Below are 22635 nucleotides of genomic sequence, written 5' to 3'. Positions count from 1 at the left end.
TCATGTATATCTATACATATAAACAAACACATTCTTATTCACAGGTATGTGAAAGAAACTTGAGTTCCTGAGAATTACATACAGGTTAATTCTTTTTTTGCAGCAGTGGGCAGAACTGGAGATAAAACAGACATAAAATGGGCAGCATTGGTTGAGACTGCAGTTATGCAAAACAGCGCTCAGTGTCAGCATGTGCTCAGCTTGAGGCCCAGGGTTTAAAACACATGCTAGCAAATCATCTTCTGCAGCAGTGCTTTTCTGAATTCAGGCCTAACTGCAGTGTAACTCAGCAGTGTGCCTCGGCAGGTCCCCCAAATCCTGTGCTCATTTTGGAGGCCCTACAGGAACAGCGACGTGGAGGCGTTGGAGCCTGTCTGAAGAGCAATGATGGCAGTGAAGGGTTTAGAGAACAAGTTTGGTGAGGAGCAGCTAGGGGAGCTGGGATTGTTTAGCCTGGAGAAAAAGAGGCTCAGGGGGACCATTCTCTTGCTACAACTGCCTGAAGGGAGGCTGTAACAAGGGGGAGATCTGTCTTCCAAGCAACAAATGGCAGGACCAGAGGAAATGGCCTCAAGTTGCAGCAGGGGAGATTTAGATTAGATATTAGGAAAAATTTCTTCACTGAAAGGGTTGTCAAGCATTGGGACAGATTTTCCAGGGAATGATGGTGTTATGGTACCCAGAAATGTTCAAAAGGTGTGTGGATGTGGCACCTGGGGACATGGTTTGTTGGAGAACACTGTAGTATTGAGTTAATCTTAGGGATTTTTTCCAACCTTAATGATTCTATCTTTCTGTGATTCTACACCAGCAGGTAGTTAAGATATTGAACTTTTCTGAATGAAAAGGTCAAGTTCAAAATGAGTTTATTGAGGCTAATGATAGATATCCATGGGCTTTGGACCTGCACAGCCCAGAGGAGAGGAAGGAAGGCCTGTGCATTCATGATAGATTGTAGTATGAGATAATTTCAGACACATTCTGAAATAATGTGTAGGGTAGTGAAGAGTTAAATAGCCAATGTTGAAAGAAAATGTGGTCCAGTGGTCCTGCTGCTGGACTGGAACTCAGTTGTGTATTGTTCCTGGTTTTCCCAACAATTTCTATTTGCACCAGCCTTCCTGCCTATTCTTGCCCATCATTTTTCTGTCTCATCTGTCTAGATAGCTGAAGGGGTTCTCTCTTCTCTGTTTATCTTGGACACTCCACACATTAGACTTGGTGTCGAGAAATAATTAATGACATTCAAAGAAACAACTGTTCTTACTCTGATGCTGATTTGTGTAACAGAATACTTTTCTTGGCTTGCTTACCATTTGGTGGTGATAAAAGGAGTTAATGGGCATGAATTTTTATGAACTGTTGTACTGAGCTCGAGAATCTGCAGTGTGAAAAATACAATGAAAAAATTAAGCATGTTTTCTTTTTCCTCTGAAATCTCTCTGGCTACAGGTATTGCAGCTGGGTTCTGAAATCCTCCCACAGTACAAACAAGAGGCACCAAAGACTCCACCGCATATAATTTTGCATTATTGTGTATTCAAGACTACCTGGGACTGGATCATCTTGATTTTAACCTTCTATACTGCTATTTTGGTTCCTTACAACGTCTCCTTCAAAACCAAACAGAACAACGTGGCATGGCTAGTAGTCGACAGCATCGTAGATGTCATTTTTCTGGTGGACATTGTGCTTAATTTCCACACCACCTTTGTGGGGCCGGCAGGAGAGGTGATCTCTGACCCCAAGCTGATCCGCATGAATTACCTGAAGACCTGGTTTGTGATCGACCTGCTCTCCTGCCTGCCATATGATGTCATCAATGCATTTGAGAATGTTGATGAGGTCAGTATACCACTTCCACCCAGTAATTATTGCCCAATGGCTGGGGGGAGGTGAGGGAGAGAAGAAAGAAATCCATGTTTTTGAATTTATTGAATGACTACATATGTCTCTGGTAGCCACCCACAGAATCCACGGAAGTTTGCTTATGAGTCCTAGCCAGAAGGCTCATCTTTAATTGCTGCTGTAATTTTTGATGTTAAAAATCCATGTTTACTTTCCTTCTTTCTGCATCCTCAGGCAGACAGCAGCCCCTTTGCAGAGCACTGAGGGAAACTGCTCCATCTGACTTACCAGGAGTAGTTTGAACTGTGTGTCAGGACAGTTTCTCAGGGCAGGCTGTGCTTGCTTTCACTGGTGACCAATCAGGGTAGTTCTGTTGATGCCAATTCTTCACAGGAACAGCTGGGAAGTAAAATACACCTTTCTCAGCTGCTTCTAGTACACTATAGCAGGTTGCAAAGAGGCAGGCAGTGACTCACTGAATCATCTTAGAGCACCAGAAAGCACTGTGGGGATACCTGGTGATCTGTGCAGCATTGTTTGGCAACAGTATTTTTAGAGGAAGGTGAAGTAATTGAAGGTGCTTGTCTGGTAATTTCATAATTAAATTAAAGGGTAGGGAGAAATCTGGAAATCTAGACTCTTCCTTAGTTCTTCATTTCTCTGGGAATACATTACAATTCAGCAAAAGAACCTAACATTTAGACACTTAAATCCAGAAAACCAGTGTTTTTTAACTGCTTGTGTTTTTTAGATCAGCCTGCCAAGAAAATATTCCTAAGGTAAATACATTAAAGTTCCATGCCTACGTAGTTCAGAGAGTCAATGAATTTTTAATAAAATCTTTAAGAGTTTTCCAGCAGTCTGCTTTCTGGTTTCACGTTAAAAAGTCATCAACTACTTATGTGTTTGAGTTTATCTGTGGCACATGCTAAAGCTGTGAGGTGCAGAATCACAGAACCACTGGGTGGCTGGGCTTGGAAGGGATCTCTGGAGACCATCTGGTCCAACCCAGCTGCTAAAGCAGATTCACCCAGAGCAGGTTGCACAGGATTGCATTCAAATGGGCTTGAATACCTCCAGAAAAAGAGAGGGATTTACATACCTGCCTCATCAGGGCTTTGTATTTAAATTTTAGCCTGTGAAATTTAAATTTTATGACTTCCTTTAAAATATGCGCATGTTACAAAGGACAGCCTAGCTATCAAAAGAAAACTATGCCAAGTGAAATATGGGCAAAACCAAACCCCACTGCTTTTTAAAAATTTATTTTTTTATTATAAAGTGGTTTTCTCAATTACTTGAGGACAGGTAGGCAAATTATTAAATGCAGTGGAAAAAATGTGATGCCATTTGATATTTAATTCCCTTGAGAAGTTTTCATTTTATATCAAGCTACAGACTGAAATAACACAAATCAGATCAAACAAACAAACAAACAAAAAAGCCTTGTGACACCTGTCCTTAAGTATTTGTTTGTCATATGAAAGACCCACACTGCAGATTATTCTGCAGGGCTTTCACATATTACTTTGCTGTGACGCTGATAGAGAGATAGAAGGAGTGGCCATATATCAGTTTCTGACACTTAGACAGAAAGAGTAAAAATAATAAGTAAAATTACAAAACAAACAAAACTAAGCAAGAGACAAAAAAAAACTCTAAAAACCCAACAAACCAGGAAGGAAGCTTTTCTCACCTATGGCAGATAGAAGGTGAAGATTTTGCTGAAAGAATGCTTTCTGACTTTAGACTGGTGATGTGACCTACAGAACATCTCTGAGGAAAATGTCAGTACCAGTGGCTGTGACAGCCCTCGAACTGAGCACAGATGATTTTGGACTCATGGTAGCAATTCTGCAGAGAAATTCTTGTGTGAGTTTGTATTTCTGCAGGTTGTCCATCTTAGTGTTGCCTTGTAGCAATGAGAAGCTGATTGGTACTTCAGTTTTCCTCTGGATCTTCAACAGTCTTCTTAATCAGTATAACAGAGTTAGTTTTAGTTATTCTAACATTGCCCCCAAGGGAAAAAAAAAAATCAAGATTTTTCTTGATACTGTCCTTTCAAGACTGTTCATCTGCATTTCCCATAGTGGGTTCTGACATTTGGCTGGTATAAATCGTTGCAGAATCATTAGAGCAGAGTTTCCACTGGTGTAAATTGCCGTGCTTCTGCTGAGGGCTCATAGGCTGCTTTATGGGACCTGAGGGCTTTTGCCAGCAATGCCAGCAGAAAAACACAGTGCATATCAGGAGAGGGTTTGGGACAGTATATGCTGATCACTACTTCCAAAACTGCCTGTAGAGAGAAAGACAACCTTCTGTTAAAGAAGAAAAAATAAAAACCACTTTTAAGGAATCTTGAAAGCAGAAAATCTTTGCCTTTATTCTTTTTTTTCTGTTATATAGAGCATTCCATTGTGGGTCAACTCTGTTCCTTGCTTGCTGCTTTAAATTTATCTCTCTCTTGCCCTGGATTATATACCATATAATTTTGCAGCTGGATTAAGTCAGGTGCAAGGCTGCCCTGCTCAGCATGCAAATAACCAAACTGAACTGTAATCTGTGTGTCACTTTAAATTTGCTAGAAAGAGTTCCCTTGGAGCCATGGCACTGGAGTCATAGCTGGCTATGGCTGTTGCAGGAGTATATGTATATATATATGTATATTTATTTTTTCCTGGTAGTCCTAATGGGAATATTCTTTAAAAATGGCCAGAGATGAAATGATATGCAGTATCAACAGTGGTGATAAAATGAGATGAAGAATATGAATTGCTATTTTCCTGGTCTGATGTTTTCCATACATGATTTTAAGCAAGATGAAATAGAATCCTGGCTTTGTTGCAGCCCTTATAATGAAGGGGGACTGGACCAGGTGGAAGCTTGCTTATGTTGCTATCTGCTGTCATCTTCTGTTAAGAAAAGGGCACCAAAGACTCTGAGAATGTCATGGAGGAACTATCTTGACAAGTCAATTTGTTCTTCAGAATGCTGTAATTACTGTGATGGTGACTAATTGATTTGCAAGGGACACAGGACCTGCAGCTCCAAATAAGTAAAAACTTGTATAGTAGGGTATTGAGGGTTTGTATTTTTTTTTCTCTGGGCAGTTTTGGGGCTGTCCCATTACTTATCTCTAGATTAATAGTGGAACCATTTTTGTAATCTTTAAAAAGATCCACTAATTGTAATAGATGAAACTAGAATTGATCAATATTTTTGGCAAGCACATACTCAATTGAAAAAATTCTGGTATTGGATATGTTTTTTTCTATTTTGAAGTAACTTTTTGTTTTGCAATTTACTTCATTATTCCATTATAAGATGTAACAGAAAATATTTTCTTGAAACAAAATTGAGTGCGACTTCTGTGGTTTTCAGACAATTTCAAAATTCTTTGGGTTTGTTGCAGTTTGGAACATTAGTATATTTTCAATTCACATTTTTCAATATAATCGAAATTTCAGTTTCCTCTCCCCATGGTTGAGAATATTTTTGTCCACAAAAATAATTTGAATTCATTAACTATTAATCAATACGACTATTAATAACTACAATTAATTCAAGAGGCACTTAAGTATGAATAGTATGAATTCCACAGATGGAAGAGGAAAGAAAAAACATTAATGTCTTTGTTCAAGGCCATATAATTATATAAGAAACTGATCTCAAGTGCTGTGCTAAAAGAGACAGTACAGCATTTCATATTCAGACATGAGCAAAATTCAACAAATGAAGAAATTAATAGCTGTAGAGAAATTTCTGTTGTTACCCAAATGAAAGTTAAAGTTATGGATGTTTCTCCTGGCTTTTATATATGGGAAGCAAAGTATGCAGTTAAATCCTTATTATTTTCTTGACCTGACAGAATTTCAACAAAAGAAAATATATCACTGATTGATGAATCAACTTAATATTAGGCTCGAACTTTCTATTGTTAAGAGAATACATCATGCTGTAATTTAGTCTGAGTAAGAAGAGAAAATATTGGTCTAAAATTTAAGCAGCCTTTGAAACATGTGGTGTTAGTCTCTTTCAAATTCGAATGATCAAAATTGCATTTGTCAGTAATTCTTTACAGTAATTAGTATTATTCCTCACTTAAGGAAATACCACCTACTTTGGGGGATAACGTTATCTTTTTGTGTTCAGACATCAACCAGTAAATTTAACAAAAACCAGGCTTAAAGAAAATTCCACAATTTTTGCCAAGAACAGTACAATTTAAAACTTTGAATTCCAAGGCATATTTTTGCAGTGTCAGCTTGAGTAATTTAATACTGTGGTTTTCGTCCATAATGCCATAAGATGTAATTTATATTGGAAAAATTTTCGACTTATTACATGTGATGCTGTTGTGAAATCTCATGGTAGGAGTGGAATCCAGTCATGTCACCACCATATAAATTTCTGAAATAGGGAGTTTGCAGGAGTAATTGCAATATGTGCTTGAGCAGAGTGCTGTGATCAACTGTTGGCTGATGCCAAATTGAGGACCATGTGTCACTCTATTAGTCAAGGTAGAAGAGCAAATGCACAGTAAAAGAGCATCAGGAAAGATGTATTCAATATAAATGATCTAGTGCTCACTTAAGTGAATGAATAGGAGAGAAGCTAGCATGTAGACAAAGAAGATGTACAGCTTTGAAAGGCCAAAAATTTACGATGATAAAAAAAGTCCCAGAAAAAAATACAATACAGAAAAATAGAAGTTAATGAAGATAATTAGTGCTAAGTGAGTGTGGTGTAGCTGGAAAGTAAATAGTGAGCTGAGAGAGGAAAAAATGAATGTGTTGCTGGTCAAATTGTTGGCAACTCTCTGAGGCAGTACTTTTGCAATAGATTAATTTAAACCTTGTTAGTGGAATAATCTCTCATGCTAATACAAATTAGCTGTCTAGGAATTACTGAAGTAGCTACACTGGAAAGCATGCAACTTCCCATTTTTTTTTTAACCACTGCATGCAATAAGGGACAAGGGAATAAATTATCACATTTACAGTTTTTTTGGAATGAACTGTGACTTATAATGAAAGATTTTGGGTTAGATTAATGTTGCAAACTGGAAAATATAATTTTTAAAGTATTTTTAAACTGTAAACAGTTGAGTAATATGAACTCTGTTTGAAACAGTAGTTCACCACTCTCATTTGAATCTGTCCAATGAGGCAGTGCTGTGTTTTGCATGTGAGTCTAATGCTAAATGTAGTAATGAATGAATAATTTTCTGAGGCTAATTGAAATTTTAAAGTAGTCATCACCTACTTTTTATGTAATGTCTTTAACGAAGAGCCCCCAGCTGTGTATCACGGAGTGTGATCCAGGCGTAGAAGAAATGTTGGGAAATTGTGGTTGGTGGATGAGATGAAAGCAGACGAGGAGGGAGGGTAAAGTGAGACCCTGTGGACTGGGTGACACCTACTGGGGCTTCTGGGGAAGGATCGAGCAATTGGGTTATTGTGCCCAAGTGGGACGTGAGCCTTGGATTGGGGGTGTGATGGTGAAGGAGGTCTATGTGGTTGGGTGTCCCTGTGTGAGAAGCCCCTGAGAAACAGGACGAAGCCCATGGGAGGTGTGTGCTGGGGGCTGTAACCTGCCAGAAACCCTTGGAGCATGGCTAGGAAAGTCCTTGCTGTGGCTCCTGGGTGGTATTTGGAGCTTCAGAAGGAGCTTGGTGGCCTTGAACTGTGGAAAAAGGGGAGTGCAGTGGAAAGGAAGAGCAGTGGTGGAGGAGGTGGGCTGCTTGTCTGACTTCTGTAAGTGCCTCTGTTTGCAGCATGGCCCGAGGCCTGTGCTAGGCAGGAATTATTCCTTAGCAGACAGGTACGTGGAAGGAGCATTTTGGGGAAATGCAAATAGTGTGGAACAGATTCCTGGGCTAAAGTGCACAGCCAGGATATAAACCAGATAGGCAAAAGAAGCACTTGCTGTTCAGAGTCTCCTGGGGATTTGAGTGAGGGTCTCTCTCTTCTCTGTCTGCTTTTTCCACATCTCCTCACCTCCCCCCCATCCCATCTTTTTTTCCCAATCAAATATGAGTTTTTCTCTCTTCCTTCCTTAAAAAAAATGCTACCCATCACATGCCATTTTTATGCTACCCTGCAAAGGGGCAGGCTGTCTTCCCCCCAAGTCCTCAGTTTTCCAAATTGTGTTGATGTATATATGCACTGCAGAGCTCTTTGCCTTGGAAGACATTAGGGGTTAAATTATCACCTATGCTGTAAGCTTGCTTCAGGTGTTGAGAATTAAAATTTATTTTAATTCTGCTGCCTTCTCTGGTCTTACCCATGCTCATACACCTTGGTGGCTCAGAGACATCTGCTCTGTCTGCTGATGGATATAGCCCCTACCAAAAGAGAATTCCAGAGCATGATGTGTTGCTGTGTCCCTGCCTGGTGTTGACCTTCCCTGTAGGTTCTACTGAGGCTGTTAAGACACCATTTGACTTCTCTTCTTCCGCACTCCAAATGTTCAGATTTGTGTTTCTGCTAAGTCACAGATAAGTAAGGGTGTTATTGGATTTCAGGGCTACTTCTTCATAGCTTTGAAAGGCCTGACATGATTTATCATTCTGTTAAAGAGAGAATAGTAGTCTACATAAGCTATTCAATCTGTATCAGGCTAAAAGAATTAAAACACTGAATTACATTTTCAGTGATAATGTATGGTGATAGCCTTTGTCCAAGGAGGAGAGCTAATTGAATATATTAGATGCTGAATTATTTCAAAAAGCTGCTGTTAGAGTGAGACTTACACAGGGTATAAAGGGAGGCATGTTCCAGAGACAGAGATCAGTTTCTCTCCTCTTCTCCCCCCATTCAGCACACTTGTATCGATCTGAGGCTGAAAGTCAGATGAGATGACACAGGGTATTTGTTTGAGTAGCTAAGTGGTTGCTCTGTAAGTCTATTTCATATTAGGGATGGAATTAAAATTGGAAAGATGGAGAGGTATTAGATGCCAGTAACACTAAATCTTATTTGGGTGTTTTGCTTCTTTGAGATAAGTGAAAATCTTCTGGAACTGGCCGTTGCTTTGAATCAGAAGCATTGGGAAGCAGTTTGTTGTCTCTTGGTGTTAATTTTTTATTTACTACTGCAGAAAGCAGGATTTCTTTAGGCTACTGAAGTGTTATCTTTATTCTTGTTCTTCCTCTCAAGGTAAAATGAAAATAGAATTTGTTTCATGGTTTTGGGGGTTTTTTCTGAGTGTGTATGTTAGCATGTAAGGCAAACGTGGACAGAGTTTTACAAATGAAAAATCAGCCTCCCCATCCCTTCCCACACCCTGTGCTCTTATACATGAATTATTGCTGTTTCTCCCCCAGTTCTAACCAAGCACACAGATGTCTGACTAAAATAAGCTTCAGGAGTCTAGAGATCTGTTTTCTTCAATGCTGAAAACCACAGCAGTATCCAGAGGGCTTAGATATTGATTTTGACCTGTGCACATAATGCTATCTCTCATCTCTTGGTTGCTAAATATGGCAATCTGTAGGAAAGGTCATGTTCTCAGACCTAATTAAGAAAATCAGAGGAGACAAATGACGGAAATGTGTAGTCCTAATGATGACCTGACAGCGCTGCCAGGTTACTGCAGGTAGGCAGAGCCAGGTTGTGGCATGGCCGACTTCAAATAGAGTGTCAAGAAAGAAGGCACTGCTTTCTGTGGCTCTCGCCTCACAGGAGTGATAAATTTGGTTCATTGCCTCCCCTTTTGGAATAAATAATTTTTTTTTTGTCTGTTTCATTCTCTTTCTTTTAATGGTTAGCTTTTAGTCTCCTGCCTCTCCCTTTAATTGAGATGAGGCCTGAACATTAGCAGTTCCATATGAGAGAAAAGTGCTGGAAAACTTAGGAAAGATTTGTGCCAATATTGAATATTTATCTTTTTTAAAATAGGTAGTAAGTAGGAAGTAAATTATCCTGCCTTTGAGCCTAGAAAAAAATCTTAATGCTTGGCTTAAGTGCATTTTCTTTCTGAACATGTAGAAAGTGAATAATGGCCTAAAAAGTGAATACTGTCATGTAGATTGAATCTATTACGAAAGTACTTGTGCTACTGCAGCTGTAGGAGGTGGGGTGAATGTAGCATTTTAGTTATTTTCCGCAGTTGTTCATGCTACGTCTTATTTGGAATGGAAAATGAATTATTTCTCATGTGTTTGGGGGGGCAGGTGGCATGGCCTCAGTTACTTTTTATGGCTGTTCTTTAAACAATTTGTATTTTGATTTTTTTTCTAGGTGGGCTTTTATTATTCAATTAATTGAGTTGAATTTAATTTTGCACAGCAAATGAACGGCAGCAACTGTTTTTATCTGTGCAGCATCTCTCTCTGTAGTGTCCACTGTTACTGTTCTTGGGGACCATAATGACACAAGCAACAATAATTGCTCTGAGTGCAGCCCTTGTGTTTTCACAGTCTGTCTGTCTCTTTTTCTGGGTGTGGAGCTAATAGCACAAATCTTAAGCTGTCTGATTGAGAGGTAGAGCCAAAACATGGATATCCTGGATCTGTATTTGGAAAGAAAGCTATTTACATGTCTGAGGTACCAGTGTGAGACAAAGGATGCACTCACAGTAGATTAGATCTTGCAGAAGGCAAGGAAACACAGAAGAAAACCTGTGTAAATGTGCACAGTATGTAGTGAGGAGGTCTAATAATTGACAAGTCATACATGGAAATTTACTTTTGACAGTCTTTAATGGACATATAAAATGGAATATAAAAGATGGGCAATGCTTTCCCCTGGGACCGAGGCTGATCTGTTTTTCTGGTTTTTAGGGTAAGTTCTACTCTGCAAAGAACGTGTAGAAGGAGGGGAAGTTGTTGTGTTTATTATTTTAAGGGCTTTTGACATTCAAGTCTGCTCAATCAGTGGCTATGGAATTATTTCTTCAGAGTCTCAGTGCTTTGAGCTTGCCTTTTGGTTTGGAGGCAACTGGCTACACTTTCTTCCTTTTTTATGCAGCAGGCATCACTGGCAATGAAAGTAAACCTGCTAACCTATGAAATATTTATCAACATCTATATACAGGTATCAGCAGTAGAATTTTTTTTTTAGTCTCATTCAGTTGCTTCAAAACATTTGGAATATAAATGTGTATGAAATCCATTATTTTCTGACATCCTTGACCAAGTGCTGCATATTGAAGTGAACACTGCACCCAAGTTCTCTCTGTAAAAAAATACAGTAAAAATGTGCTATGTGTCTATTCTGGCTATACAACAGATTTTTTTGAATTTATTTTTGCATAGCCTCAAAGGACGTTTTCTGTTGGATAGTGTACCAGTAGTTGCAACTCTGTCAGGGTAAATCAGACACAGGTAGAACTCCATGGAATCTTTCTTAGCCTTGTCCTTTCCCTGGCTGCCACACAGACATTCCTTATGGTGACCATTTAGAGCAGAGCAGCTGGGGGTGCCTGCTTGGGACCCGCAGTGCCATTTCTATCTCTTTATTAACTGAGGTTTTTCTGTTTCCTTTGGGCAGAAGGGTCTCTGGGTGTCTCTTCATCTGCCTCTCAAAACTGGCAGTAGTAGCAGACCAAGAGGGTGGGACATGCATCAAGAGGAGTAAATTGAGTTCAGGCTCCTTTGCGTGACATCGTGGAGCCATCTGTATGATAAAAGCATAAAGATAATCTGCACTGATAAGAGCATTAAAATGAACAATAATCTAAAAGTACAGTTCTATTTGAAAAGTGGTAATCTAAAATTGTCAAATTTTCAATCCAGCGGATCTATTTCAGTGAGCATTAAAATATAACTTGCTAAAACTTGAGCCAAAAAGTACTGATTTAAAGCATTGCAGGACTGTCTAATTTTTTTCCCTACTTTATCATCTGTGAAAGTCTCTATTAAGTTTCTGTTGTTTGCATCCATCTGAAATCCTTTCACTTAGAAATTTTTAAGGGTTATATGCATAATCGTTTCCCTGTGCAGTTCTTGCTCATGATATTGATCAGATAGGCAAATCCTTTCCTTTGAGGAAATCCGAGAACACTGTTAATGCTGAAATAAAAAGAAATTGTTTTCTTTTAATAGAGCTTTTTCTGAACTTTTAGAACCTCATTGGCAATGCAGTCAGGTGAGTATTAGGAGTAATTTGAATATTAAAGGTATCCTTTCACTGCAACCAAATCAAGTAATATTTTCAGTAAATATTCAAGTCATTTTTGTAAAAAAAGCCTAATTTTCTTATCTCTGGTCAGAATTTGGTAGAATCAGTTTCTCCCAAATGATGCAGTTCAATCCCATTTATATTTTTTAATAAAATTTATTTTAGTGACTTTCACAAGGGAAATTTGGATAGGAGAATGTTCAAAAAAAGTATTTTGCCTTAGACTTTGAAAATCTGATTCCACGTATTTTAATTAGTATTCCCATTTTTCATATCCAATTTCTTGAACTCCTCTTCTGTGATTCTTTCCTTTCCCCAAATATTTCTAATCCTTGACTCTTTTTAATTTTTAATTAAGAATTAACTAAACTCTAACCTATTAAGTCCTTCCAAAACAATTATTATTTTTTGGCTGTGGTAGGAGTCTTGGTGACAAGCAGCATTTATTTTTTTATGGCAGGGATATGTTTAATTTGAAGAACAAATTTTGCCCTACTGCTTTTGAACAAAAATAAAACTCTTTTCTTGGACTTTGGGGTGGAGATTTTGAAGCACTATGTGATTAAAAGGCTTGGTTTTGAGACTGAAGTTAAAAGAGCACCATTGCTAGAGACCCTGAAAATGTGAAAAATTAGTGTTTCACTGCAAAGATTTGTAAAGAGAAAAGGAAGAAATGGGCCTTGCTCCTGAGGGAAAAGGTCAGAAGTCTGTGTTGTAATGCCAGAATATTTAGAATGCAGAAACTAAATTCACTTGTCAGTCCAGGATTTGCATATCCAATTCTAAAATGTGGTTGTATTTTTTTGCATTTTCCACTGTGCTTTTCCTCTCCATTCTGAGTGTTCAGAAATACCTGCTTTCCCTCCCGTGGAAATTAAGGCCCTGTGTGTCATAGTCTCGGAATTGGCACTGATGCTTTGCTCCACTGTTTACAAAACAAACCTGGGTATGGAATGAATGGGAAGTGGAAATTAACTTACTTTGTGTAGCAATTTTGTATCAGTGACTTGAAAAGTTTGGCATAGATATTCATGAAAAAAGTAGTTCACTTGCTCTCGTCTAGATTTCTGCAAATATTTCTGATTTAAAGGAAGGCTGCTTTTTTATCTTCTTTTTTTTTTTTTTCTTTTCTCTCTCTCCCTTTTTACTCCCCACCCCCTGGTTGCATTAGATCTTGTCCAGATACTTAATAGAAATTGATAGTGTGTTCCCAGGTAACAAATTACATCTGCCTCTGAAAATGACTCAATGTAATCATGACAAATTCATGAAATAAAGGGAAAATATATTGCTGCAGTCCTGGGGAACATGAGTCAATATACTTTATGTAATTATTTAATAAAGCATCTTTTCTAGTGCATTGAAGCAGCCTAAGATACTGAGGCAGTTGTATTTATGCAGGAATAAACAAACTTCCAGTAAAAGCTGGTGACCAGAAGTATGCAATTATGCATTTCCAGAAATACTCATTAAACCAGCCTGCTTAAATTTTAATCAGACTTCTATGTATGAAACAGTCTTGGTAAGAGGAAGTAGGAAAAAAAAAGAAGGATTTTTATGATTCAGATCTTCTCATGCCCCAAATGGGTTTGAATTTTTTTGATTTCTTGTGCAAATCTGTTTAAAAGTTAACAATACAAAATCCTGCGTGCTGGCTTAATTTTATTTTATGATAGCCATATTATTTTCAGCACAGAAATACTGCATTGATATCAAAGCTGTCATAAAAAGGATATAATTAGGGGATTAGTGAGATGTTTGAAATATTTAAGCTTTGTGTATTTCGTATGAGAAACGTCAGTTTCATATGAGAAATGTCAGAAATGTCACTGATGATCAGCACATGAATTTCTATAGGAAAGTAAAGTCACAGGAAATGCATTGTAGGAAATAGGAAAACTACAAATTGCCAGGTGCTTCCAGTATTTTTTGGCTTTCTTTATTTATCTTTCTGATGTGTCTGGGCTAAATATTGGAATCTGTGTTATATCTGAGACATTACATCTGATGTGTTGCATAAGAACTCACAACTGGATATGCAGTATACAGCCTGTCATTTGAAGTTTTTACAAAGGAATTTGTAAACCTAGTCACATAATCTGAAAAGGGAGTTCAGAGAGCAACCCACAAAACAGTAGTGGATGAAGGCAAGAGTGCATCTATTCATCCCTGGAAAGGGTCACTAAGCTTTTTGTGCTTCCCAGTTTCTCTGTTATCTGGTGACTATCTGTTTTTTACAGTTCACCTTGTTTCTTCGGAAGCCGCGGTTACGGACATCGTTGCTTTCATGTGAAATCCTAATGGCCGCTGTGCTTTTATCCTTCCAGGGCATCAGCAGCCTCTTCAGTTCCCTCAAGGTGGTCAGGCTGCTGCGGCTGGGCCGCGTGGCTCGGAAGCTGGACCACTACATCGAGTACGGGGCGGCCGTGCTGGTGCTGCTGGTGTGCGTGTTTGGGCTGGCCGCGCACTGGCTGGCCTGCATCTGGTACAGCATCGGCGACTACGAGGTCATCGACGAGGACACCAACACCATCCGCACCGAGAGCTGGCTCTACCAGCTGGGAGAGTCCATAGGGACCCCCTACCGCTTCAACACCTCCGGCTTTGGGAAGTGGGAAGGCGGGCCCAGCAAGGATTCTGTCTACATCTCCTCGCTGTACTTCACCATGACCAGCCTCACCAGCGTGGGGTTTGGGAACATCGCCCCCACCACGGACGGGGAGAAGATCTTTGCTGTGGCCATGATGATGATTGGCTGTAAGTTTTGGAGATTCTGTCTTTCTCATACACCACACCAAATAGCTGTGTATCGTAGATGCTGATTTCAGAAGAACATCTGGAATCCTGGTAAATGTGATGCAGCTACAAATATTTTTAGTGGCAATATAAGTATTACGCAGTTCCTTACCAGCTAGGTTTAATCACAAATAAGAGTATTGTTGTGACTAGCAAAATTTCAGTCGTTTTGGAAGGAATATTCTGTCCATTCCATCAAGATCATACTCAATATGCACTTGTAAGTAAACCGTAAAATACTTTAAGCCTGAACTGCTAAGAATTAATGCACCTTTTTGCTTCTATTTTAATATGTGGCAAACTCTTTCCATGTCTGAGAGCTGTATACATTTGGTAAGTGGGTCAGAGTATGGGAAGAGATCTGGGAGCATCATGTCTCCCAGATGAAGAGAAGAACTCTTTAGGAACCACAATCTCTGTTTTGGGCTCAGCATACAGACATAACCTAAAGCAAGGGGAGTGCTACTGTCCTTGGGCACCTCTGGCTCAGACATCCTTGTTAGGATGAATACATGTTGCCAAGCTGTCCAGCTTTTGGCCATCTTGTCATTTCAATGCAGGAGCCACGTTCAAAGTGTCTTGAGAGCTACTTGGGGTTAAGAACCATATGGTAGCCACTGTTAAACTAGGTTGTGGTTTTCTAGATAAGGGTGAATTTTTGAACCAAAATAAGGAAAAACAATCTACTTTTTCCATGGGAAAATGTGTCATTATATGGAGAAAGATAGAAGCTTCTGTATGGTAATATTGCATCTATAGGAGGAGAGAGTCAATCCTTGCTAAGCAGAAAATGAAAACTAAATACATAATGAAACTTAATTAGTGATGCAATGCCTGTAGTAGAAATGTGAACCTTTGATTCTGATGTGTCCTTTTACAGCAACACTGACTTCACACACTGAGACTATGTGTGCAGTGAAGGTTAGTGAGAAAAACTATCAAGGCAAGCATTGTTGATCACACAGGAATTGGGATATTTTAGCTATGAAAATTGATAATGTTGTTCTTCCAGCTTTTTCCACTGCCAGGAGTTCCATCATCCTAAGAAAACATCCTGTAGGAGAAGGGAAATTTTTATAAAACATGGATAAAATTTTGCAGTTTTCTCATGAGAAGATACATTAGACAATGTAGTGGTGTAGCACAAAGCAGGCTTCCAAACATATTTCCTGATGAAGGTGCCAGTTTGATAGGAAATATCCTGATCTTTGGCCTATTGTTATGACCATGATACCAGCTTGATCTAGAACACCTAGTATTAAACAGTATTATTATTTAGTACTATGAATAATGATTAAGCATAGCCGTCAAGAAGTCATGAATGCACATGGGGTTATTTTGGATGTGTACCTAAACTCTTCATATGACAGTGTGGCAGAAAGAAACTGAATTTATGCATGAACAACGTTGATTTAGATGAGCAAAAAGAAAATTATAACCTTTCTTTTTGTGTGTTTTATCCTCTGCTCATTTGCTTAGCACTAAGTGCTGTATCAAAAGGCTAATGACTTAAACAATACTGTGGCCAGCTGAGCTTATAATCACAATTTCATTAGCAAGATCACCTTTGAAATTTTTATCTTTATTTCTTAAAGAAACTGACTTTTCTGGAAATGGTAGTGGAGAAAGTGACCATGTGTGAAAATGTCATCAAGCCCCACCTTTCTTGCATGGGCTGTATGTGAGGCTGCCCTGCAGAAACTCAGGATGCAGTGTGGTGCCAGGGATTTGCCCTCCCACTGCTGGCTGCCGAAGGAGCTTCAGCTCTGTGGGGCCTGTGTCCAGTCAGAGTCACAACACTGCCTCTGCACCCTCCCTCTGATTATTGGTATCAATTATCTTGGCTTCAGTTTGCTCCATGAGCTGTAACTCCATGGTTTGGTAGGGGCACTCAAGAGCTGCTTCCCTGGAGTGCAGACGTTGGCATCAAGGAGAAGGAAAGGAAGAGTTTGCTTTTAGAGGTGTGAGTTCTTCCTGCTCAGAATTATTTTTAATGCAATGGATTTGATTGTGCGAAGTTCTTGTACCTCTGGGAAAGGCTGGTCGTGGTGTGTACATTGCCAGGTGCTGTGGTGGCTTTGCGAGGCTGTCGGGTCCTTGTTTCTAGCAACTTGGGTTCTAGTTTTGTTTTGGTTTAGTGGCTCAGTGTTTTGAATAGTTTTTGAAGAAGAAAGGTGTGAATAGCAGTGATACTTTTTTCTTTGATCTTGGATTGTTGTCTATTGAGCATCTGTTTCTGAAGAGGACTTGCTGTGTAAACAAGTGTTTTTAACACCTGCATTGCTGTCTTTTCCACTGGCAGACTGACTGAAAGGTTTGTGCAACAGTCAGCACAGGCCTGTGGTGACACCCAAATGGGGTTTTTGGGTCAGAAAGGCTCAGAATATTAGAGGTATTTGAAAACAGTTCATAACTAGTGTCCTTCCATGTGTCTTTAGTATACTTATCACCAGAGAGATGGAATTTACACTGTAATTCCATCTTCCATAAGACAAACTTTGGCTTGCCCTGCTGCTCAGCCATGGATATGTCCCCTTCTGCTCACTGCTTACTCCCTCTGTAAAGCTGATCCTGTGGCAGAATTTCATTTGTGTTTCTTTAACTCTGTAGACACACTGACCACTAGTGATAGTACTTTGCTGTGATATCAGATAGCTGTTTAAAAAAGTAGGTAAGACCACTTCCATCTTCTCTTTTATTCAAGCTTTCATTATGGTAAATAATAAATCCAGGTAACTTTTAATTAAAAATTTAGAAATACTTTAGGGAAGCTGTCCTGGACTAGTGGGAATTGTGGCTGAGTTGAATGCAAATGTTGACCCAGTAAAAAGTTTAATGTCTGTAGCTTGTAGGGGCGGTGGGTACATCGTATTAGCTGTGCACAGACACTGGGAAGGCATGATTGAGCTGAATAAGCTGCGTGTGGGCTCTGAGCCTGTGGGGCTGGCTTTGTTGGTTGGGTTTACACTTGAGGCAAAGTTTAAGAAAGCATGGCTTTGTCTCAGCAGCCACGGTCTCTGCTTCAGGGCCTCCTTCTGCAGGGAGGTGTTCTTGTGCTCAGATGCAAGGATGCACATGCTATCCTACTGACCTCATTGTGGCTGCAGTTTTCAGGGAGAAAGTGTTTTGCTGTTGTTTTGCTGTGGGAAGGTGAAGCCTGTAATGAGAGTAGTGGGGGGCTGTGGCACACTCGTAACCCCAGGGATGTTTCGTCACTCTGTCAGCTCTGCTGGAGGGGGCAGGTGAAAATTGCTCTTGATTCTTGACCTCAGATAGTGCACATCTGCTTGAAAAGATCAAGTTATTTTAAAATAGAGATGAAGTACCCAGTGGCTGCTTTTAATGATTTCTGTTCTGTGGAAGCTTGTGTTTTGTATTACTGTGTAGCTGCTTTTCCTGAACGTATGGTGAACTAGAGTTTTGCAAAGCAAAATATCTTCACATCTGTGAACTGACCTGCATGGTTTTGCCTCACTTTCTTTATTGTGTGTGTGTGTGTGTATAGAGAGAGAGAAGGATGAGTGTTACTACGGGAAGTAAAAGCAATTAACTCCTCAGCTTCATTTTAAATGAATCAAAACATATTTGCTTATCCCTTTCCACAGATGGCCACTAAATTGGTAATTAATAGGGAATATGTCTACAGACAGATCTTTCACTGAGGCTGATGTTACATAAAACCAGGCTTAAAGCCACTGTCTGGGTCTGGAGAAAGACATATATTTTCCCTTTTTAATACTTGAGAGAAAAAAAAAAAAAAAGCTGTTTCAATTTTTGGTTTCTTCCCTGTGGAGACATATGCCTTGAAATTACAGTCTTTGTATATTTTGCTCAGTGATTCTGTCAAATTGGGTTGGGTATTGCTTATTTTCCTAAGCACTAGCAGAAATCAGAGGACTTTTATTTGCAGTTTTTCTATCTGGGCACTGTGTCAGCAATCCCCTTGCTATGCAGGTGGAGTAAGGATGAACTGTTCTAAAAATGCTTGGCATTCTTGACTTTTGACATAAAATAATACTGATGGATGCTTGCCTATTTGGATTTTGAGCAATGAAGCAAAATCCATCATTTTGGGAGCCCTTTGTTGATGTTCTCAGTTGCATTGAAAGATCCCAAGCTTTTGGTGTTTGTTTATGCTAAATTCTTTGTTAGGTAGGAACTTAATGGAAATACAGGGCTTGACTCATCCAAACTATGAAGGAAAAGGCACATGTTTGAATGCTAAACAAAATTATAAATTCCCCTGTGAACACTAAGAGCAGATAGTGAGAGGGATGATAGAAAAAGAAAAGTAGGAGTTAAAAGGTCAGATTCATGAACAGGCACACTTACATACTGTGATGAATTATCAGCCACTGAGTTCAGGAATCAGAACAGTCCAGAAACCCAAGCCATTCCTCTCTGTCAATGGTGTGCAACACAAGCATCATGCAATCCTGCAGCACTTCAGCTGTTGTCTCTGATTAAGGTAGACACAGATCCCAGGAGACTGGAGTAGCTGTCTCAGCTTTGATCAGCTTTGTCTGTGAATAGTTTCTTTCTCATTAGACGAAAAAAAGCACCAAAACAAAAAACAAACCAAACAAATACACCCAAACAATCTAGGAATGAGAATAACATTCAGTAAATGTGAAAACGTAGGCAATTTTGTTTACAGCACTCTTGCTGAAAGGAACAGTAGTGTGACCATCCCGTGAGCTTTAAGAACATCTTGGTGGCAGGTATTGTGATGCACGGGTCAGTGTTGCTCCTTCACAGCCTCACAGAGCATTGGTGTGCTTTGCTGGCCTCCAGCAGATAAGAAGTGTTTAGTGGTTCTTGTGAACAAGGGTATTGAGGAACTGATAAAAACTAGACTGTTGTTATCAAAACACCTGGACAAGATACAGAGGCATTGCAGCATCCTGTCTGATGATCTTCGTAGGGCATGATTTCCTTCTCCTAAAGCAGGTCATCAATTGAAAAGCAAATGGATGTGGCCATTTACTAAACATGTATCCAATGACAAGAGACACATTTACCCCTAGAACCCCTTCTAGGTGGTGGGGGTAATGTGTTGGAATAATTTTTTGCTGGAAGTTGGTGGCTTGAAACTAAGGGCCAGCCATGTGCCAAGTATTAATTAGGTTTGCTGAAGGTGTCATTAAGGAGTGCAGCCACAAAGGCCTGAGAGATTTTAAACCCAAACCAACTTTGTCTGTGTTCATGGGTATTGCCAGTGCAGTGTTTTGGGTTTGGGGGCATGCTGGGGAAGGAAAGAGAAACCTTGCCTTGCAAAAGCTGTCTGTAGAATTCCTGTTCTTTGTCACATCCCTGGCAAGATGACAAAAATCTCTCACATGCTACGGACCTCTTGCGAGCTCCTGAAGTTGCACATAGCAGGCTTTCTATAGGGCTGATAGTTTTACATAAATTTTCATTCTCACCTATCTTAACCAACAGCAACACTACTCCAGCCAGTAATTTCTAATTTAAAGGCCTGGATTTAATTTTTTTTTTAACATTTCTTTTTAATAAGTATGACCAGTTTTTGCAGTTCTGTTCCTTCACTCCTCTGCTGTGCTTTATTACTTTTTATGTGGTGCTAGTCACGACATTTGAAGAGATGGTGTGTTATTGCTGTAATTGTTAAGTAACTGGGATTTCTGGATGTCATTATTCTTGGATGCTTTCTCCACTAGAACAAACCACCAGAAGCGTTGTGGATGTATTTCTGTGCTACAGCAGGTTTCAGCAGAGTGATAGAGCTGGCAGAAAAGTGAGTAGAGTTTCTCTGTAGGTTAGAAGAGAGTTTAACTATCAGGGCAGGATTTGGTCTGGTTATCTCTAAAAATACCTCTATTTTTTTTTTTTCAAAGACTAAAGAACAAGTGAAAACCAAGGGAAAAAAAAAGAAAAGCAAAAAGCTGCCTCCTTAAAACAACAACAAAACCTACCAAAACCTCAAAGTCATTGTAATAAATAGAAATAAAACAGATAGCCAACATTGTTTTTGGCTTTTTGGATAAATAAACAATCCTTCAGACATCTGAGTCCTGAGGGATACAATTTTCAGTGGAGCGCATCGGTTTTTCTCATCAGCAGGCGTGGGGGGCACCAGGTCCTGGTGGCATTTTCAGCCCCACTGATGAGCCTGGCCCACACAGAGTTACATCATTGACATTCAGTGCAGACAGGCCATGGAGGAGAGATGCCATCAGTGCTGACAGGCTTCACAGCACAGCAAGTTCCAAAGTCAGATTTTAGCTCTTAAAAACTGCCTCCTCTTTGGATAAGGACGTCCAGGACCTGCATGTTTTTTCAGGGTTGCTTGTACTGAGGCACAACCTGTTCCCCAAGACTCAGTATTGGAACCAGATTTGTTTAATATCCTTCTGAATAATCTGGATGAGGGGGTCAAGTGTACCCTCAGCCAGTTTGCAGAGGACACCAAGTTATGTGGCAGTCTTCATTTGCTGGAGGCCAGGAAGGCTCTGCAAAGGGATCCGCACAGACTGGATTGATGTGCTGAGGCCGTGGAGGGGCTCAACAAGGTCAAGTGACAGGTCCTGCACTGGAGTCACAACAACCCCGTGCAGCTCTGCTGGCTCAGGGCAGAGTGACTGGAAAGCAGCCCAGCAGAAAAGGACCTGGGTGCTGGTGAGAGCAGCTGAACATGAGCCAGCCTGTGCCCAGGTGGCCAAGGAGGCCAATGGCATTCTGGCCTGTACCAGCAATAGTGTGGCCAGCAGGACCAGGGCAGGGATTTCTCCCTCTCTACTGAGCACTGATGCCCAGTAGATGCCAAACTCATATCCTGTGTTCAGTTCTGGGCCCCTCACTACAAGAAAGGCACTGAGGTGCTGGAGTGAGTCCAGAGAAAGGCAACAGAGCTGGTGGAGGGTCTGGAGCACAAGGCTGATGAGGAGCAGCTGAGGGAGCTGAGAGTGTTTAACCTGGAGAAAAAGAGGCTCAGGGGAAACTTCATCACTCTCCTCAACTCCCTGAAATGAGGGCATAGCCAGGTGGAGATGGGTCTCTTCTGCCAGGTAACAAGTGACAGGATAAGAGGAAATAGCCTCAGGTTGCACCAGAGAAGGTTTAGATTGGATATTGGTAAAACTTTTTCGTGGGAATAAGAATGCTCAGGGCAGTGGTGGAGTCACCATCCTGGAGGTACTTAAAAGACACACAGATGTGGCACTGGACAGCATGGTTTATTGATGGACTTGGCAGTGCTGGGTTAAGGTTGGACTCAGTGATCTTAAAGGTCTTTTCCAATTTGAATGATTCTAGAGTTCTGTGAAAAAACACTGGTGTTAAAGCCAGAAAAAAAGCCTTTGGGTGACATTTATCTAAATAGTGAATTCCTACAGAAATTGTCTCCAGGCAAAAATGGGCTCAAAGTTGTTTTTCAGGTTCACGATGCAAGTACTAATGCTGTAATAAATCTGTCTTGGCTAATGCCCATGGCCATATGAGGAGTGGCCCATTCATATGGGGTTACTCCTTCCTCACCCCAAAACACTTAAAGCACGAAGTATTTTCTGTCAGTGTATTAGTGTGGTAATACTTTGCTTCTTAGGTGGCTTAAGGAAACTTATGTTAGTTCTCTGTGAGATGTTACTTCTTAGAATGCAAAAATGAGTAGTGTTCCTTTTCTTGTTGTATAAAGCATATATGACCAGATTAAAGCTAGATTAAATTATTCCTGGTAAATTCTGGGTGAAATATAATTTGGAAAGGGCAAGGGTAAATTGCTTATGTACATTTGGCTGTAGGAAAAAAGAACATAAATGTTCCAGAGCTACATCACATACCTATGCTTTATGAATTGTCCTTTGATATGTTATTTGGCCATAATGACTAAAAAATTCAGGCTGTACTT

The 22635-nt window shown here is 40.0% G+C and overlaps 1 protein-coding gene across 1 annotated transcript in view; it reads left to right on the top strand.

Moving 5' to 3' along the window:
* The window catches only part of KCNH1 (potassium voltage-gated channel subfamily H member 1), a 104975-nt gene that overhangs the window by 35433 nt on the left and 46907 nt on the right, over positions 1–22635 (top strand). The window contains exons 6-7 of the mRNA XM_066316140.1: positions 1453–1845; positions 14300–14729. Coding sequence (XP_066172237.1) covers positions 1453–1845; positions 14300–14729 — 823 coding nt within the window. The remainder of the gene's footprint in view (positions 1–1452; positions 1846–14299; positions 14730–22635) is intronic.

Source organism: Sylvia atricapilla, chromosome 3 (assembly GCF_009819655.1).
Source record: "Sylvia atricapilla isolate bSylAtr1 chromosome 3, bSylAtr1.pri, whole genome shotgun sequence".
Classification (NCBI taxonomy): domain Eukaryota; kingdom Metazoa; phylum Chordata; class Aves; order Passeriformes; family Sylviidae; genus Sylvia; species Sylvia atricapilla.
Note: the sequence above shows the minus strand (reverse complement) of the source record. Positions and strands in the feature narration are given on the sequence as shown.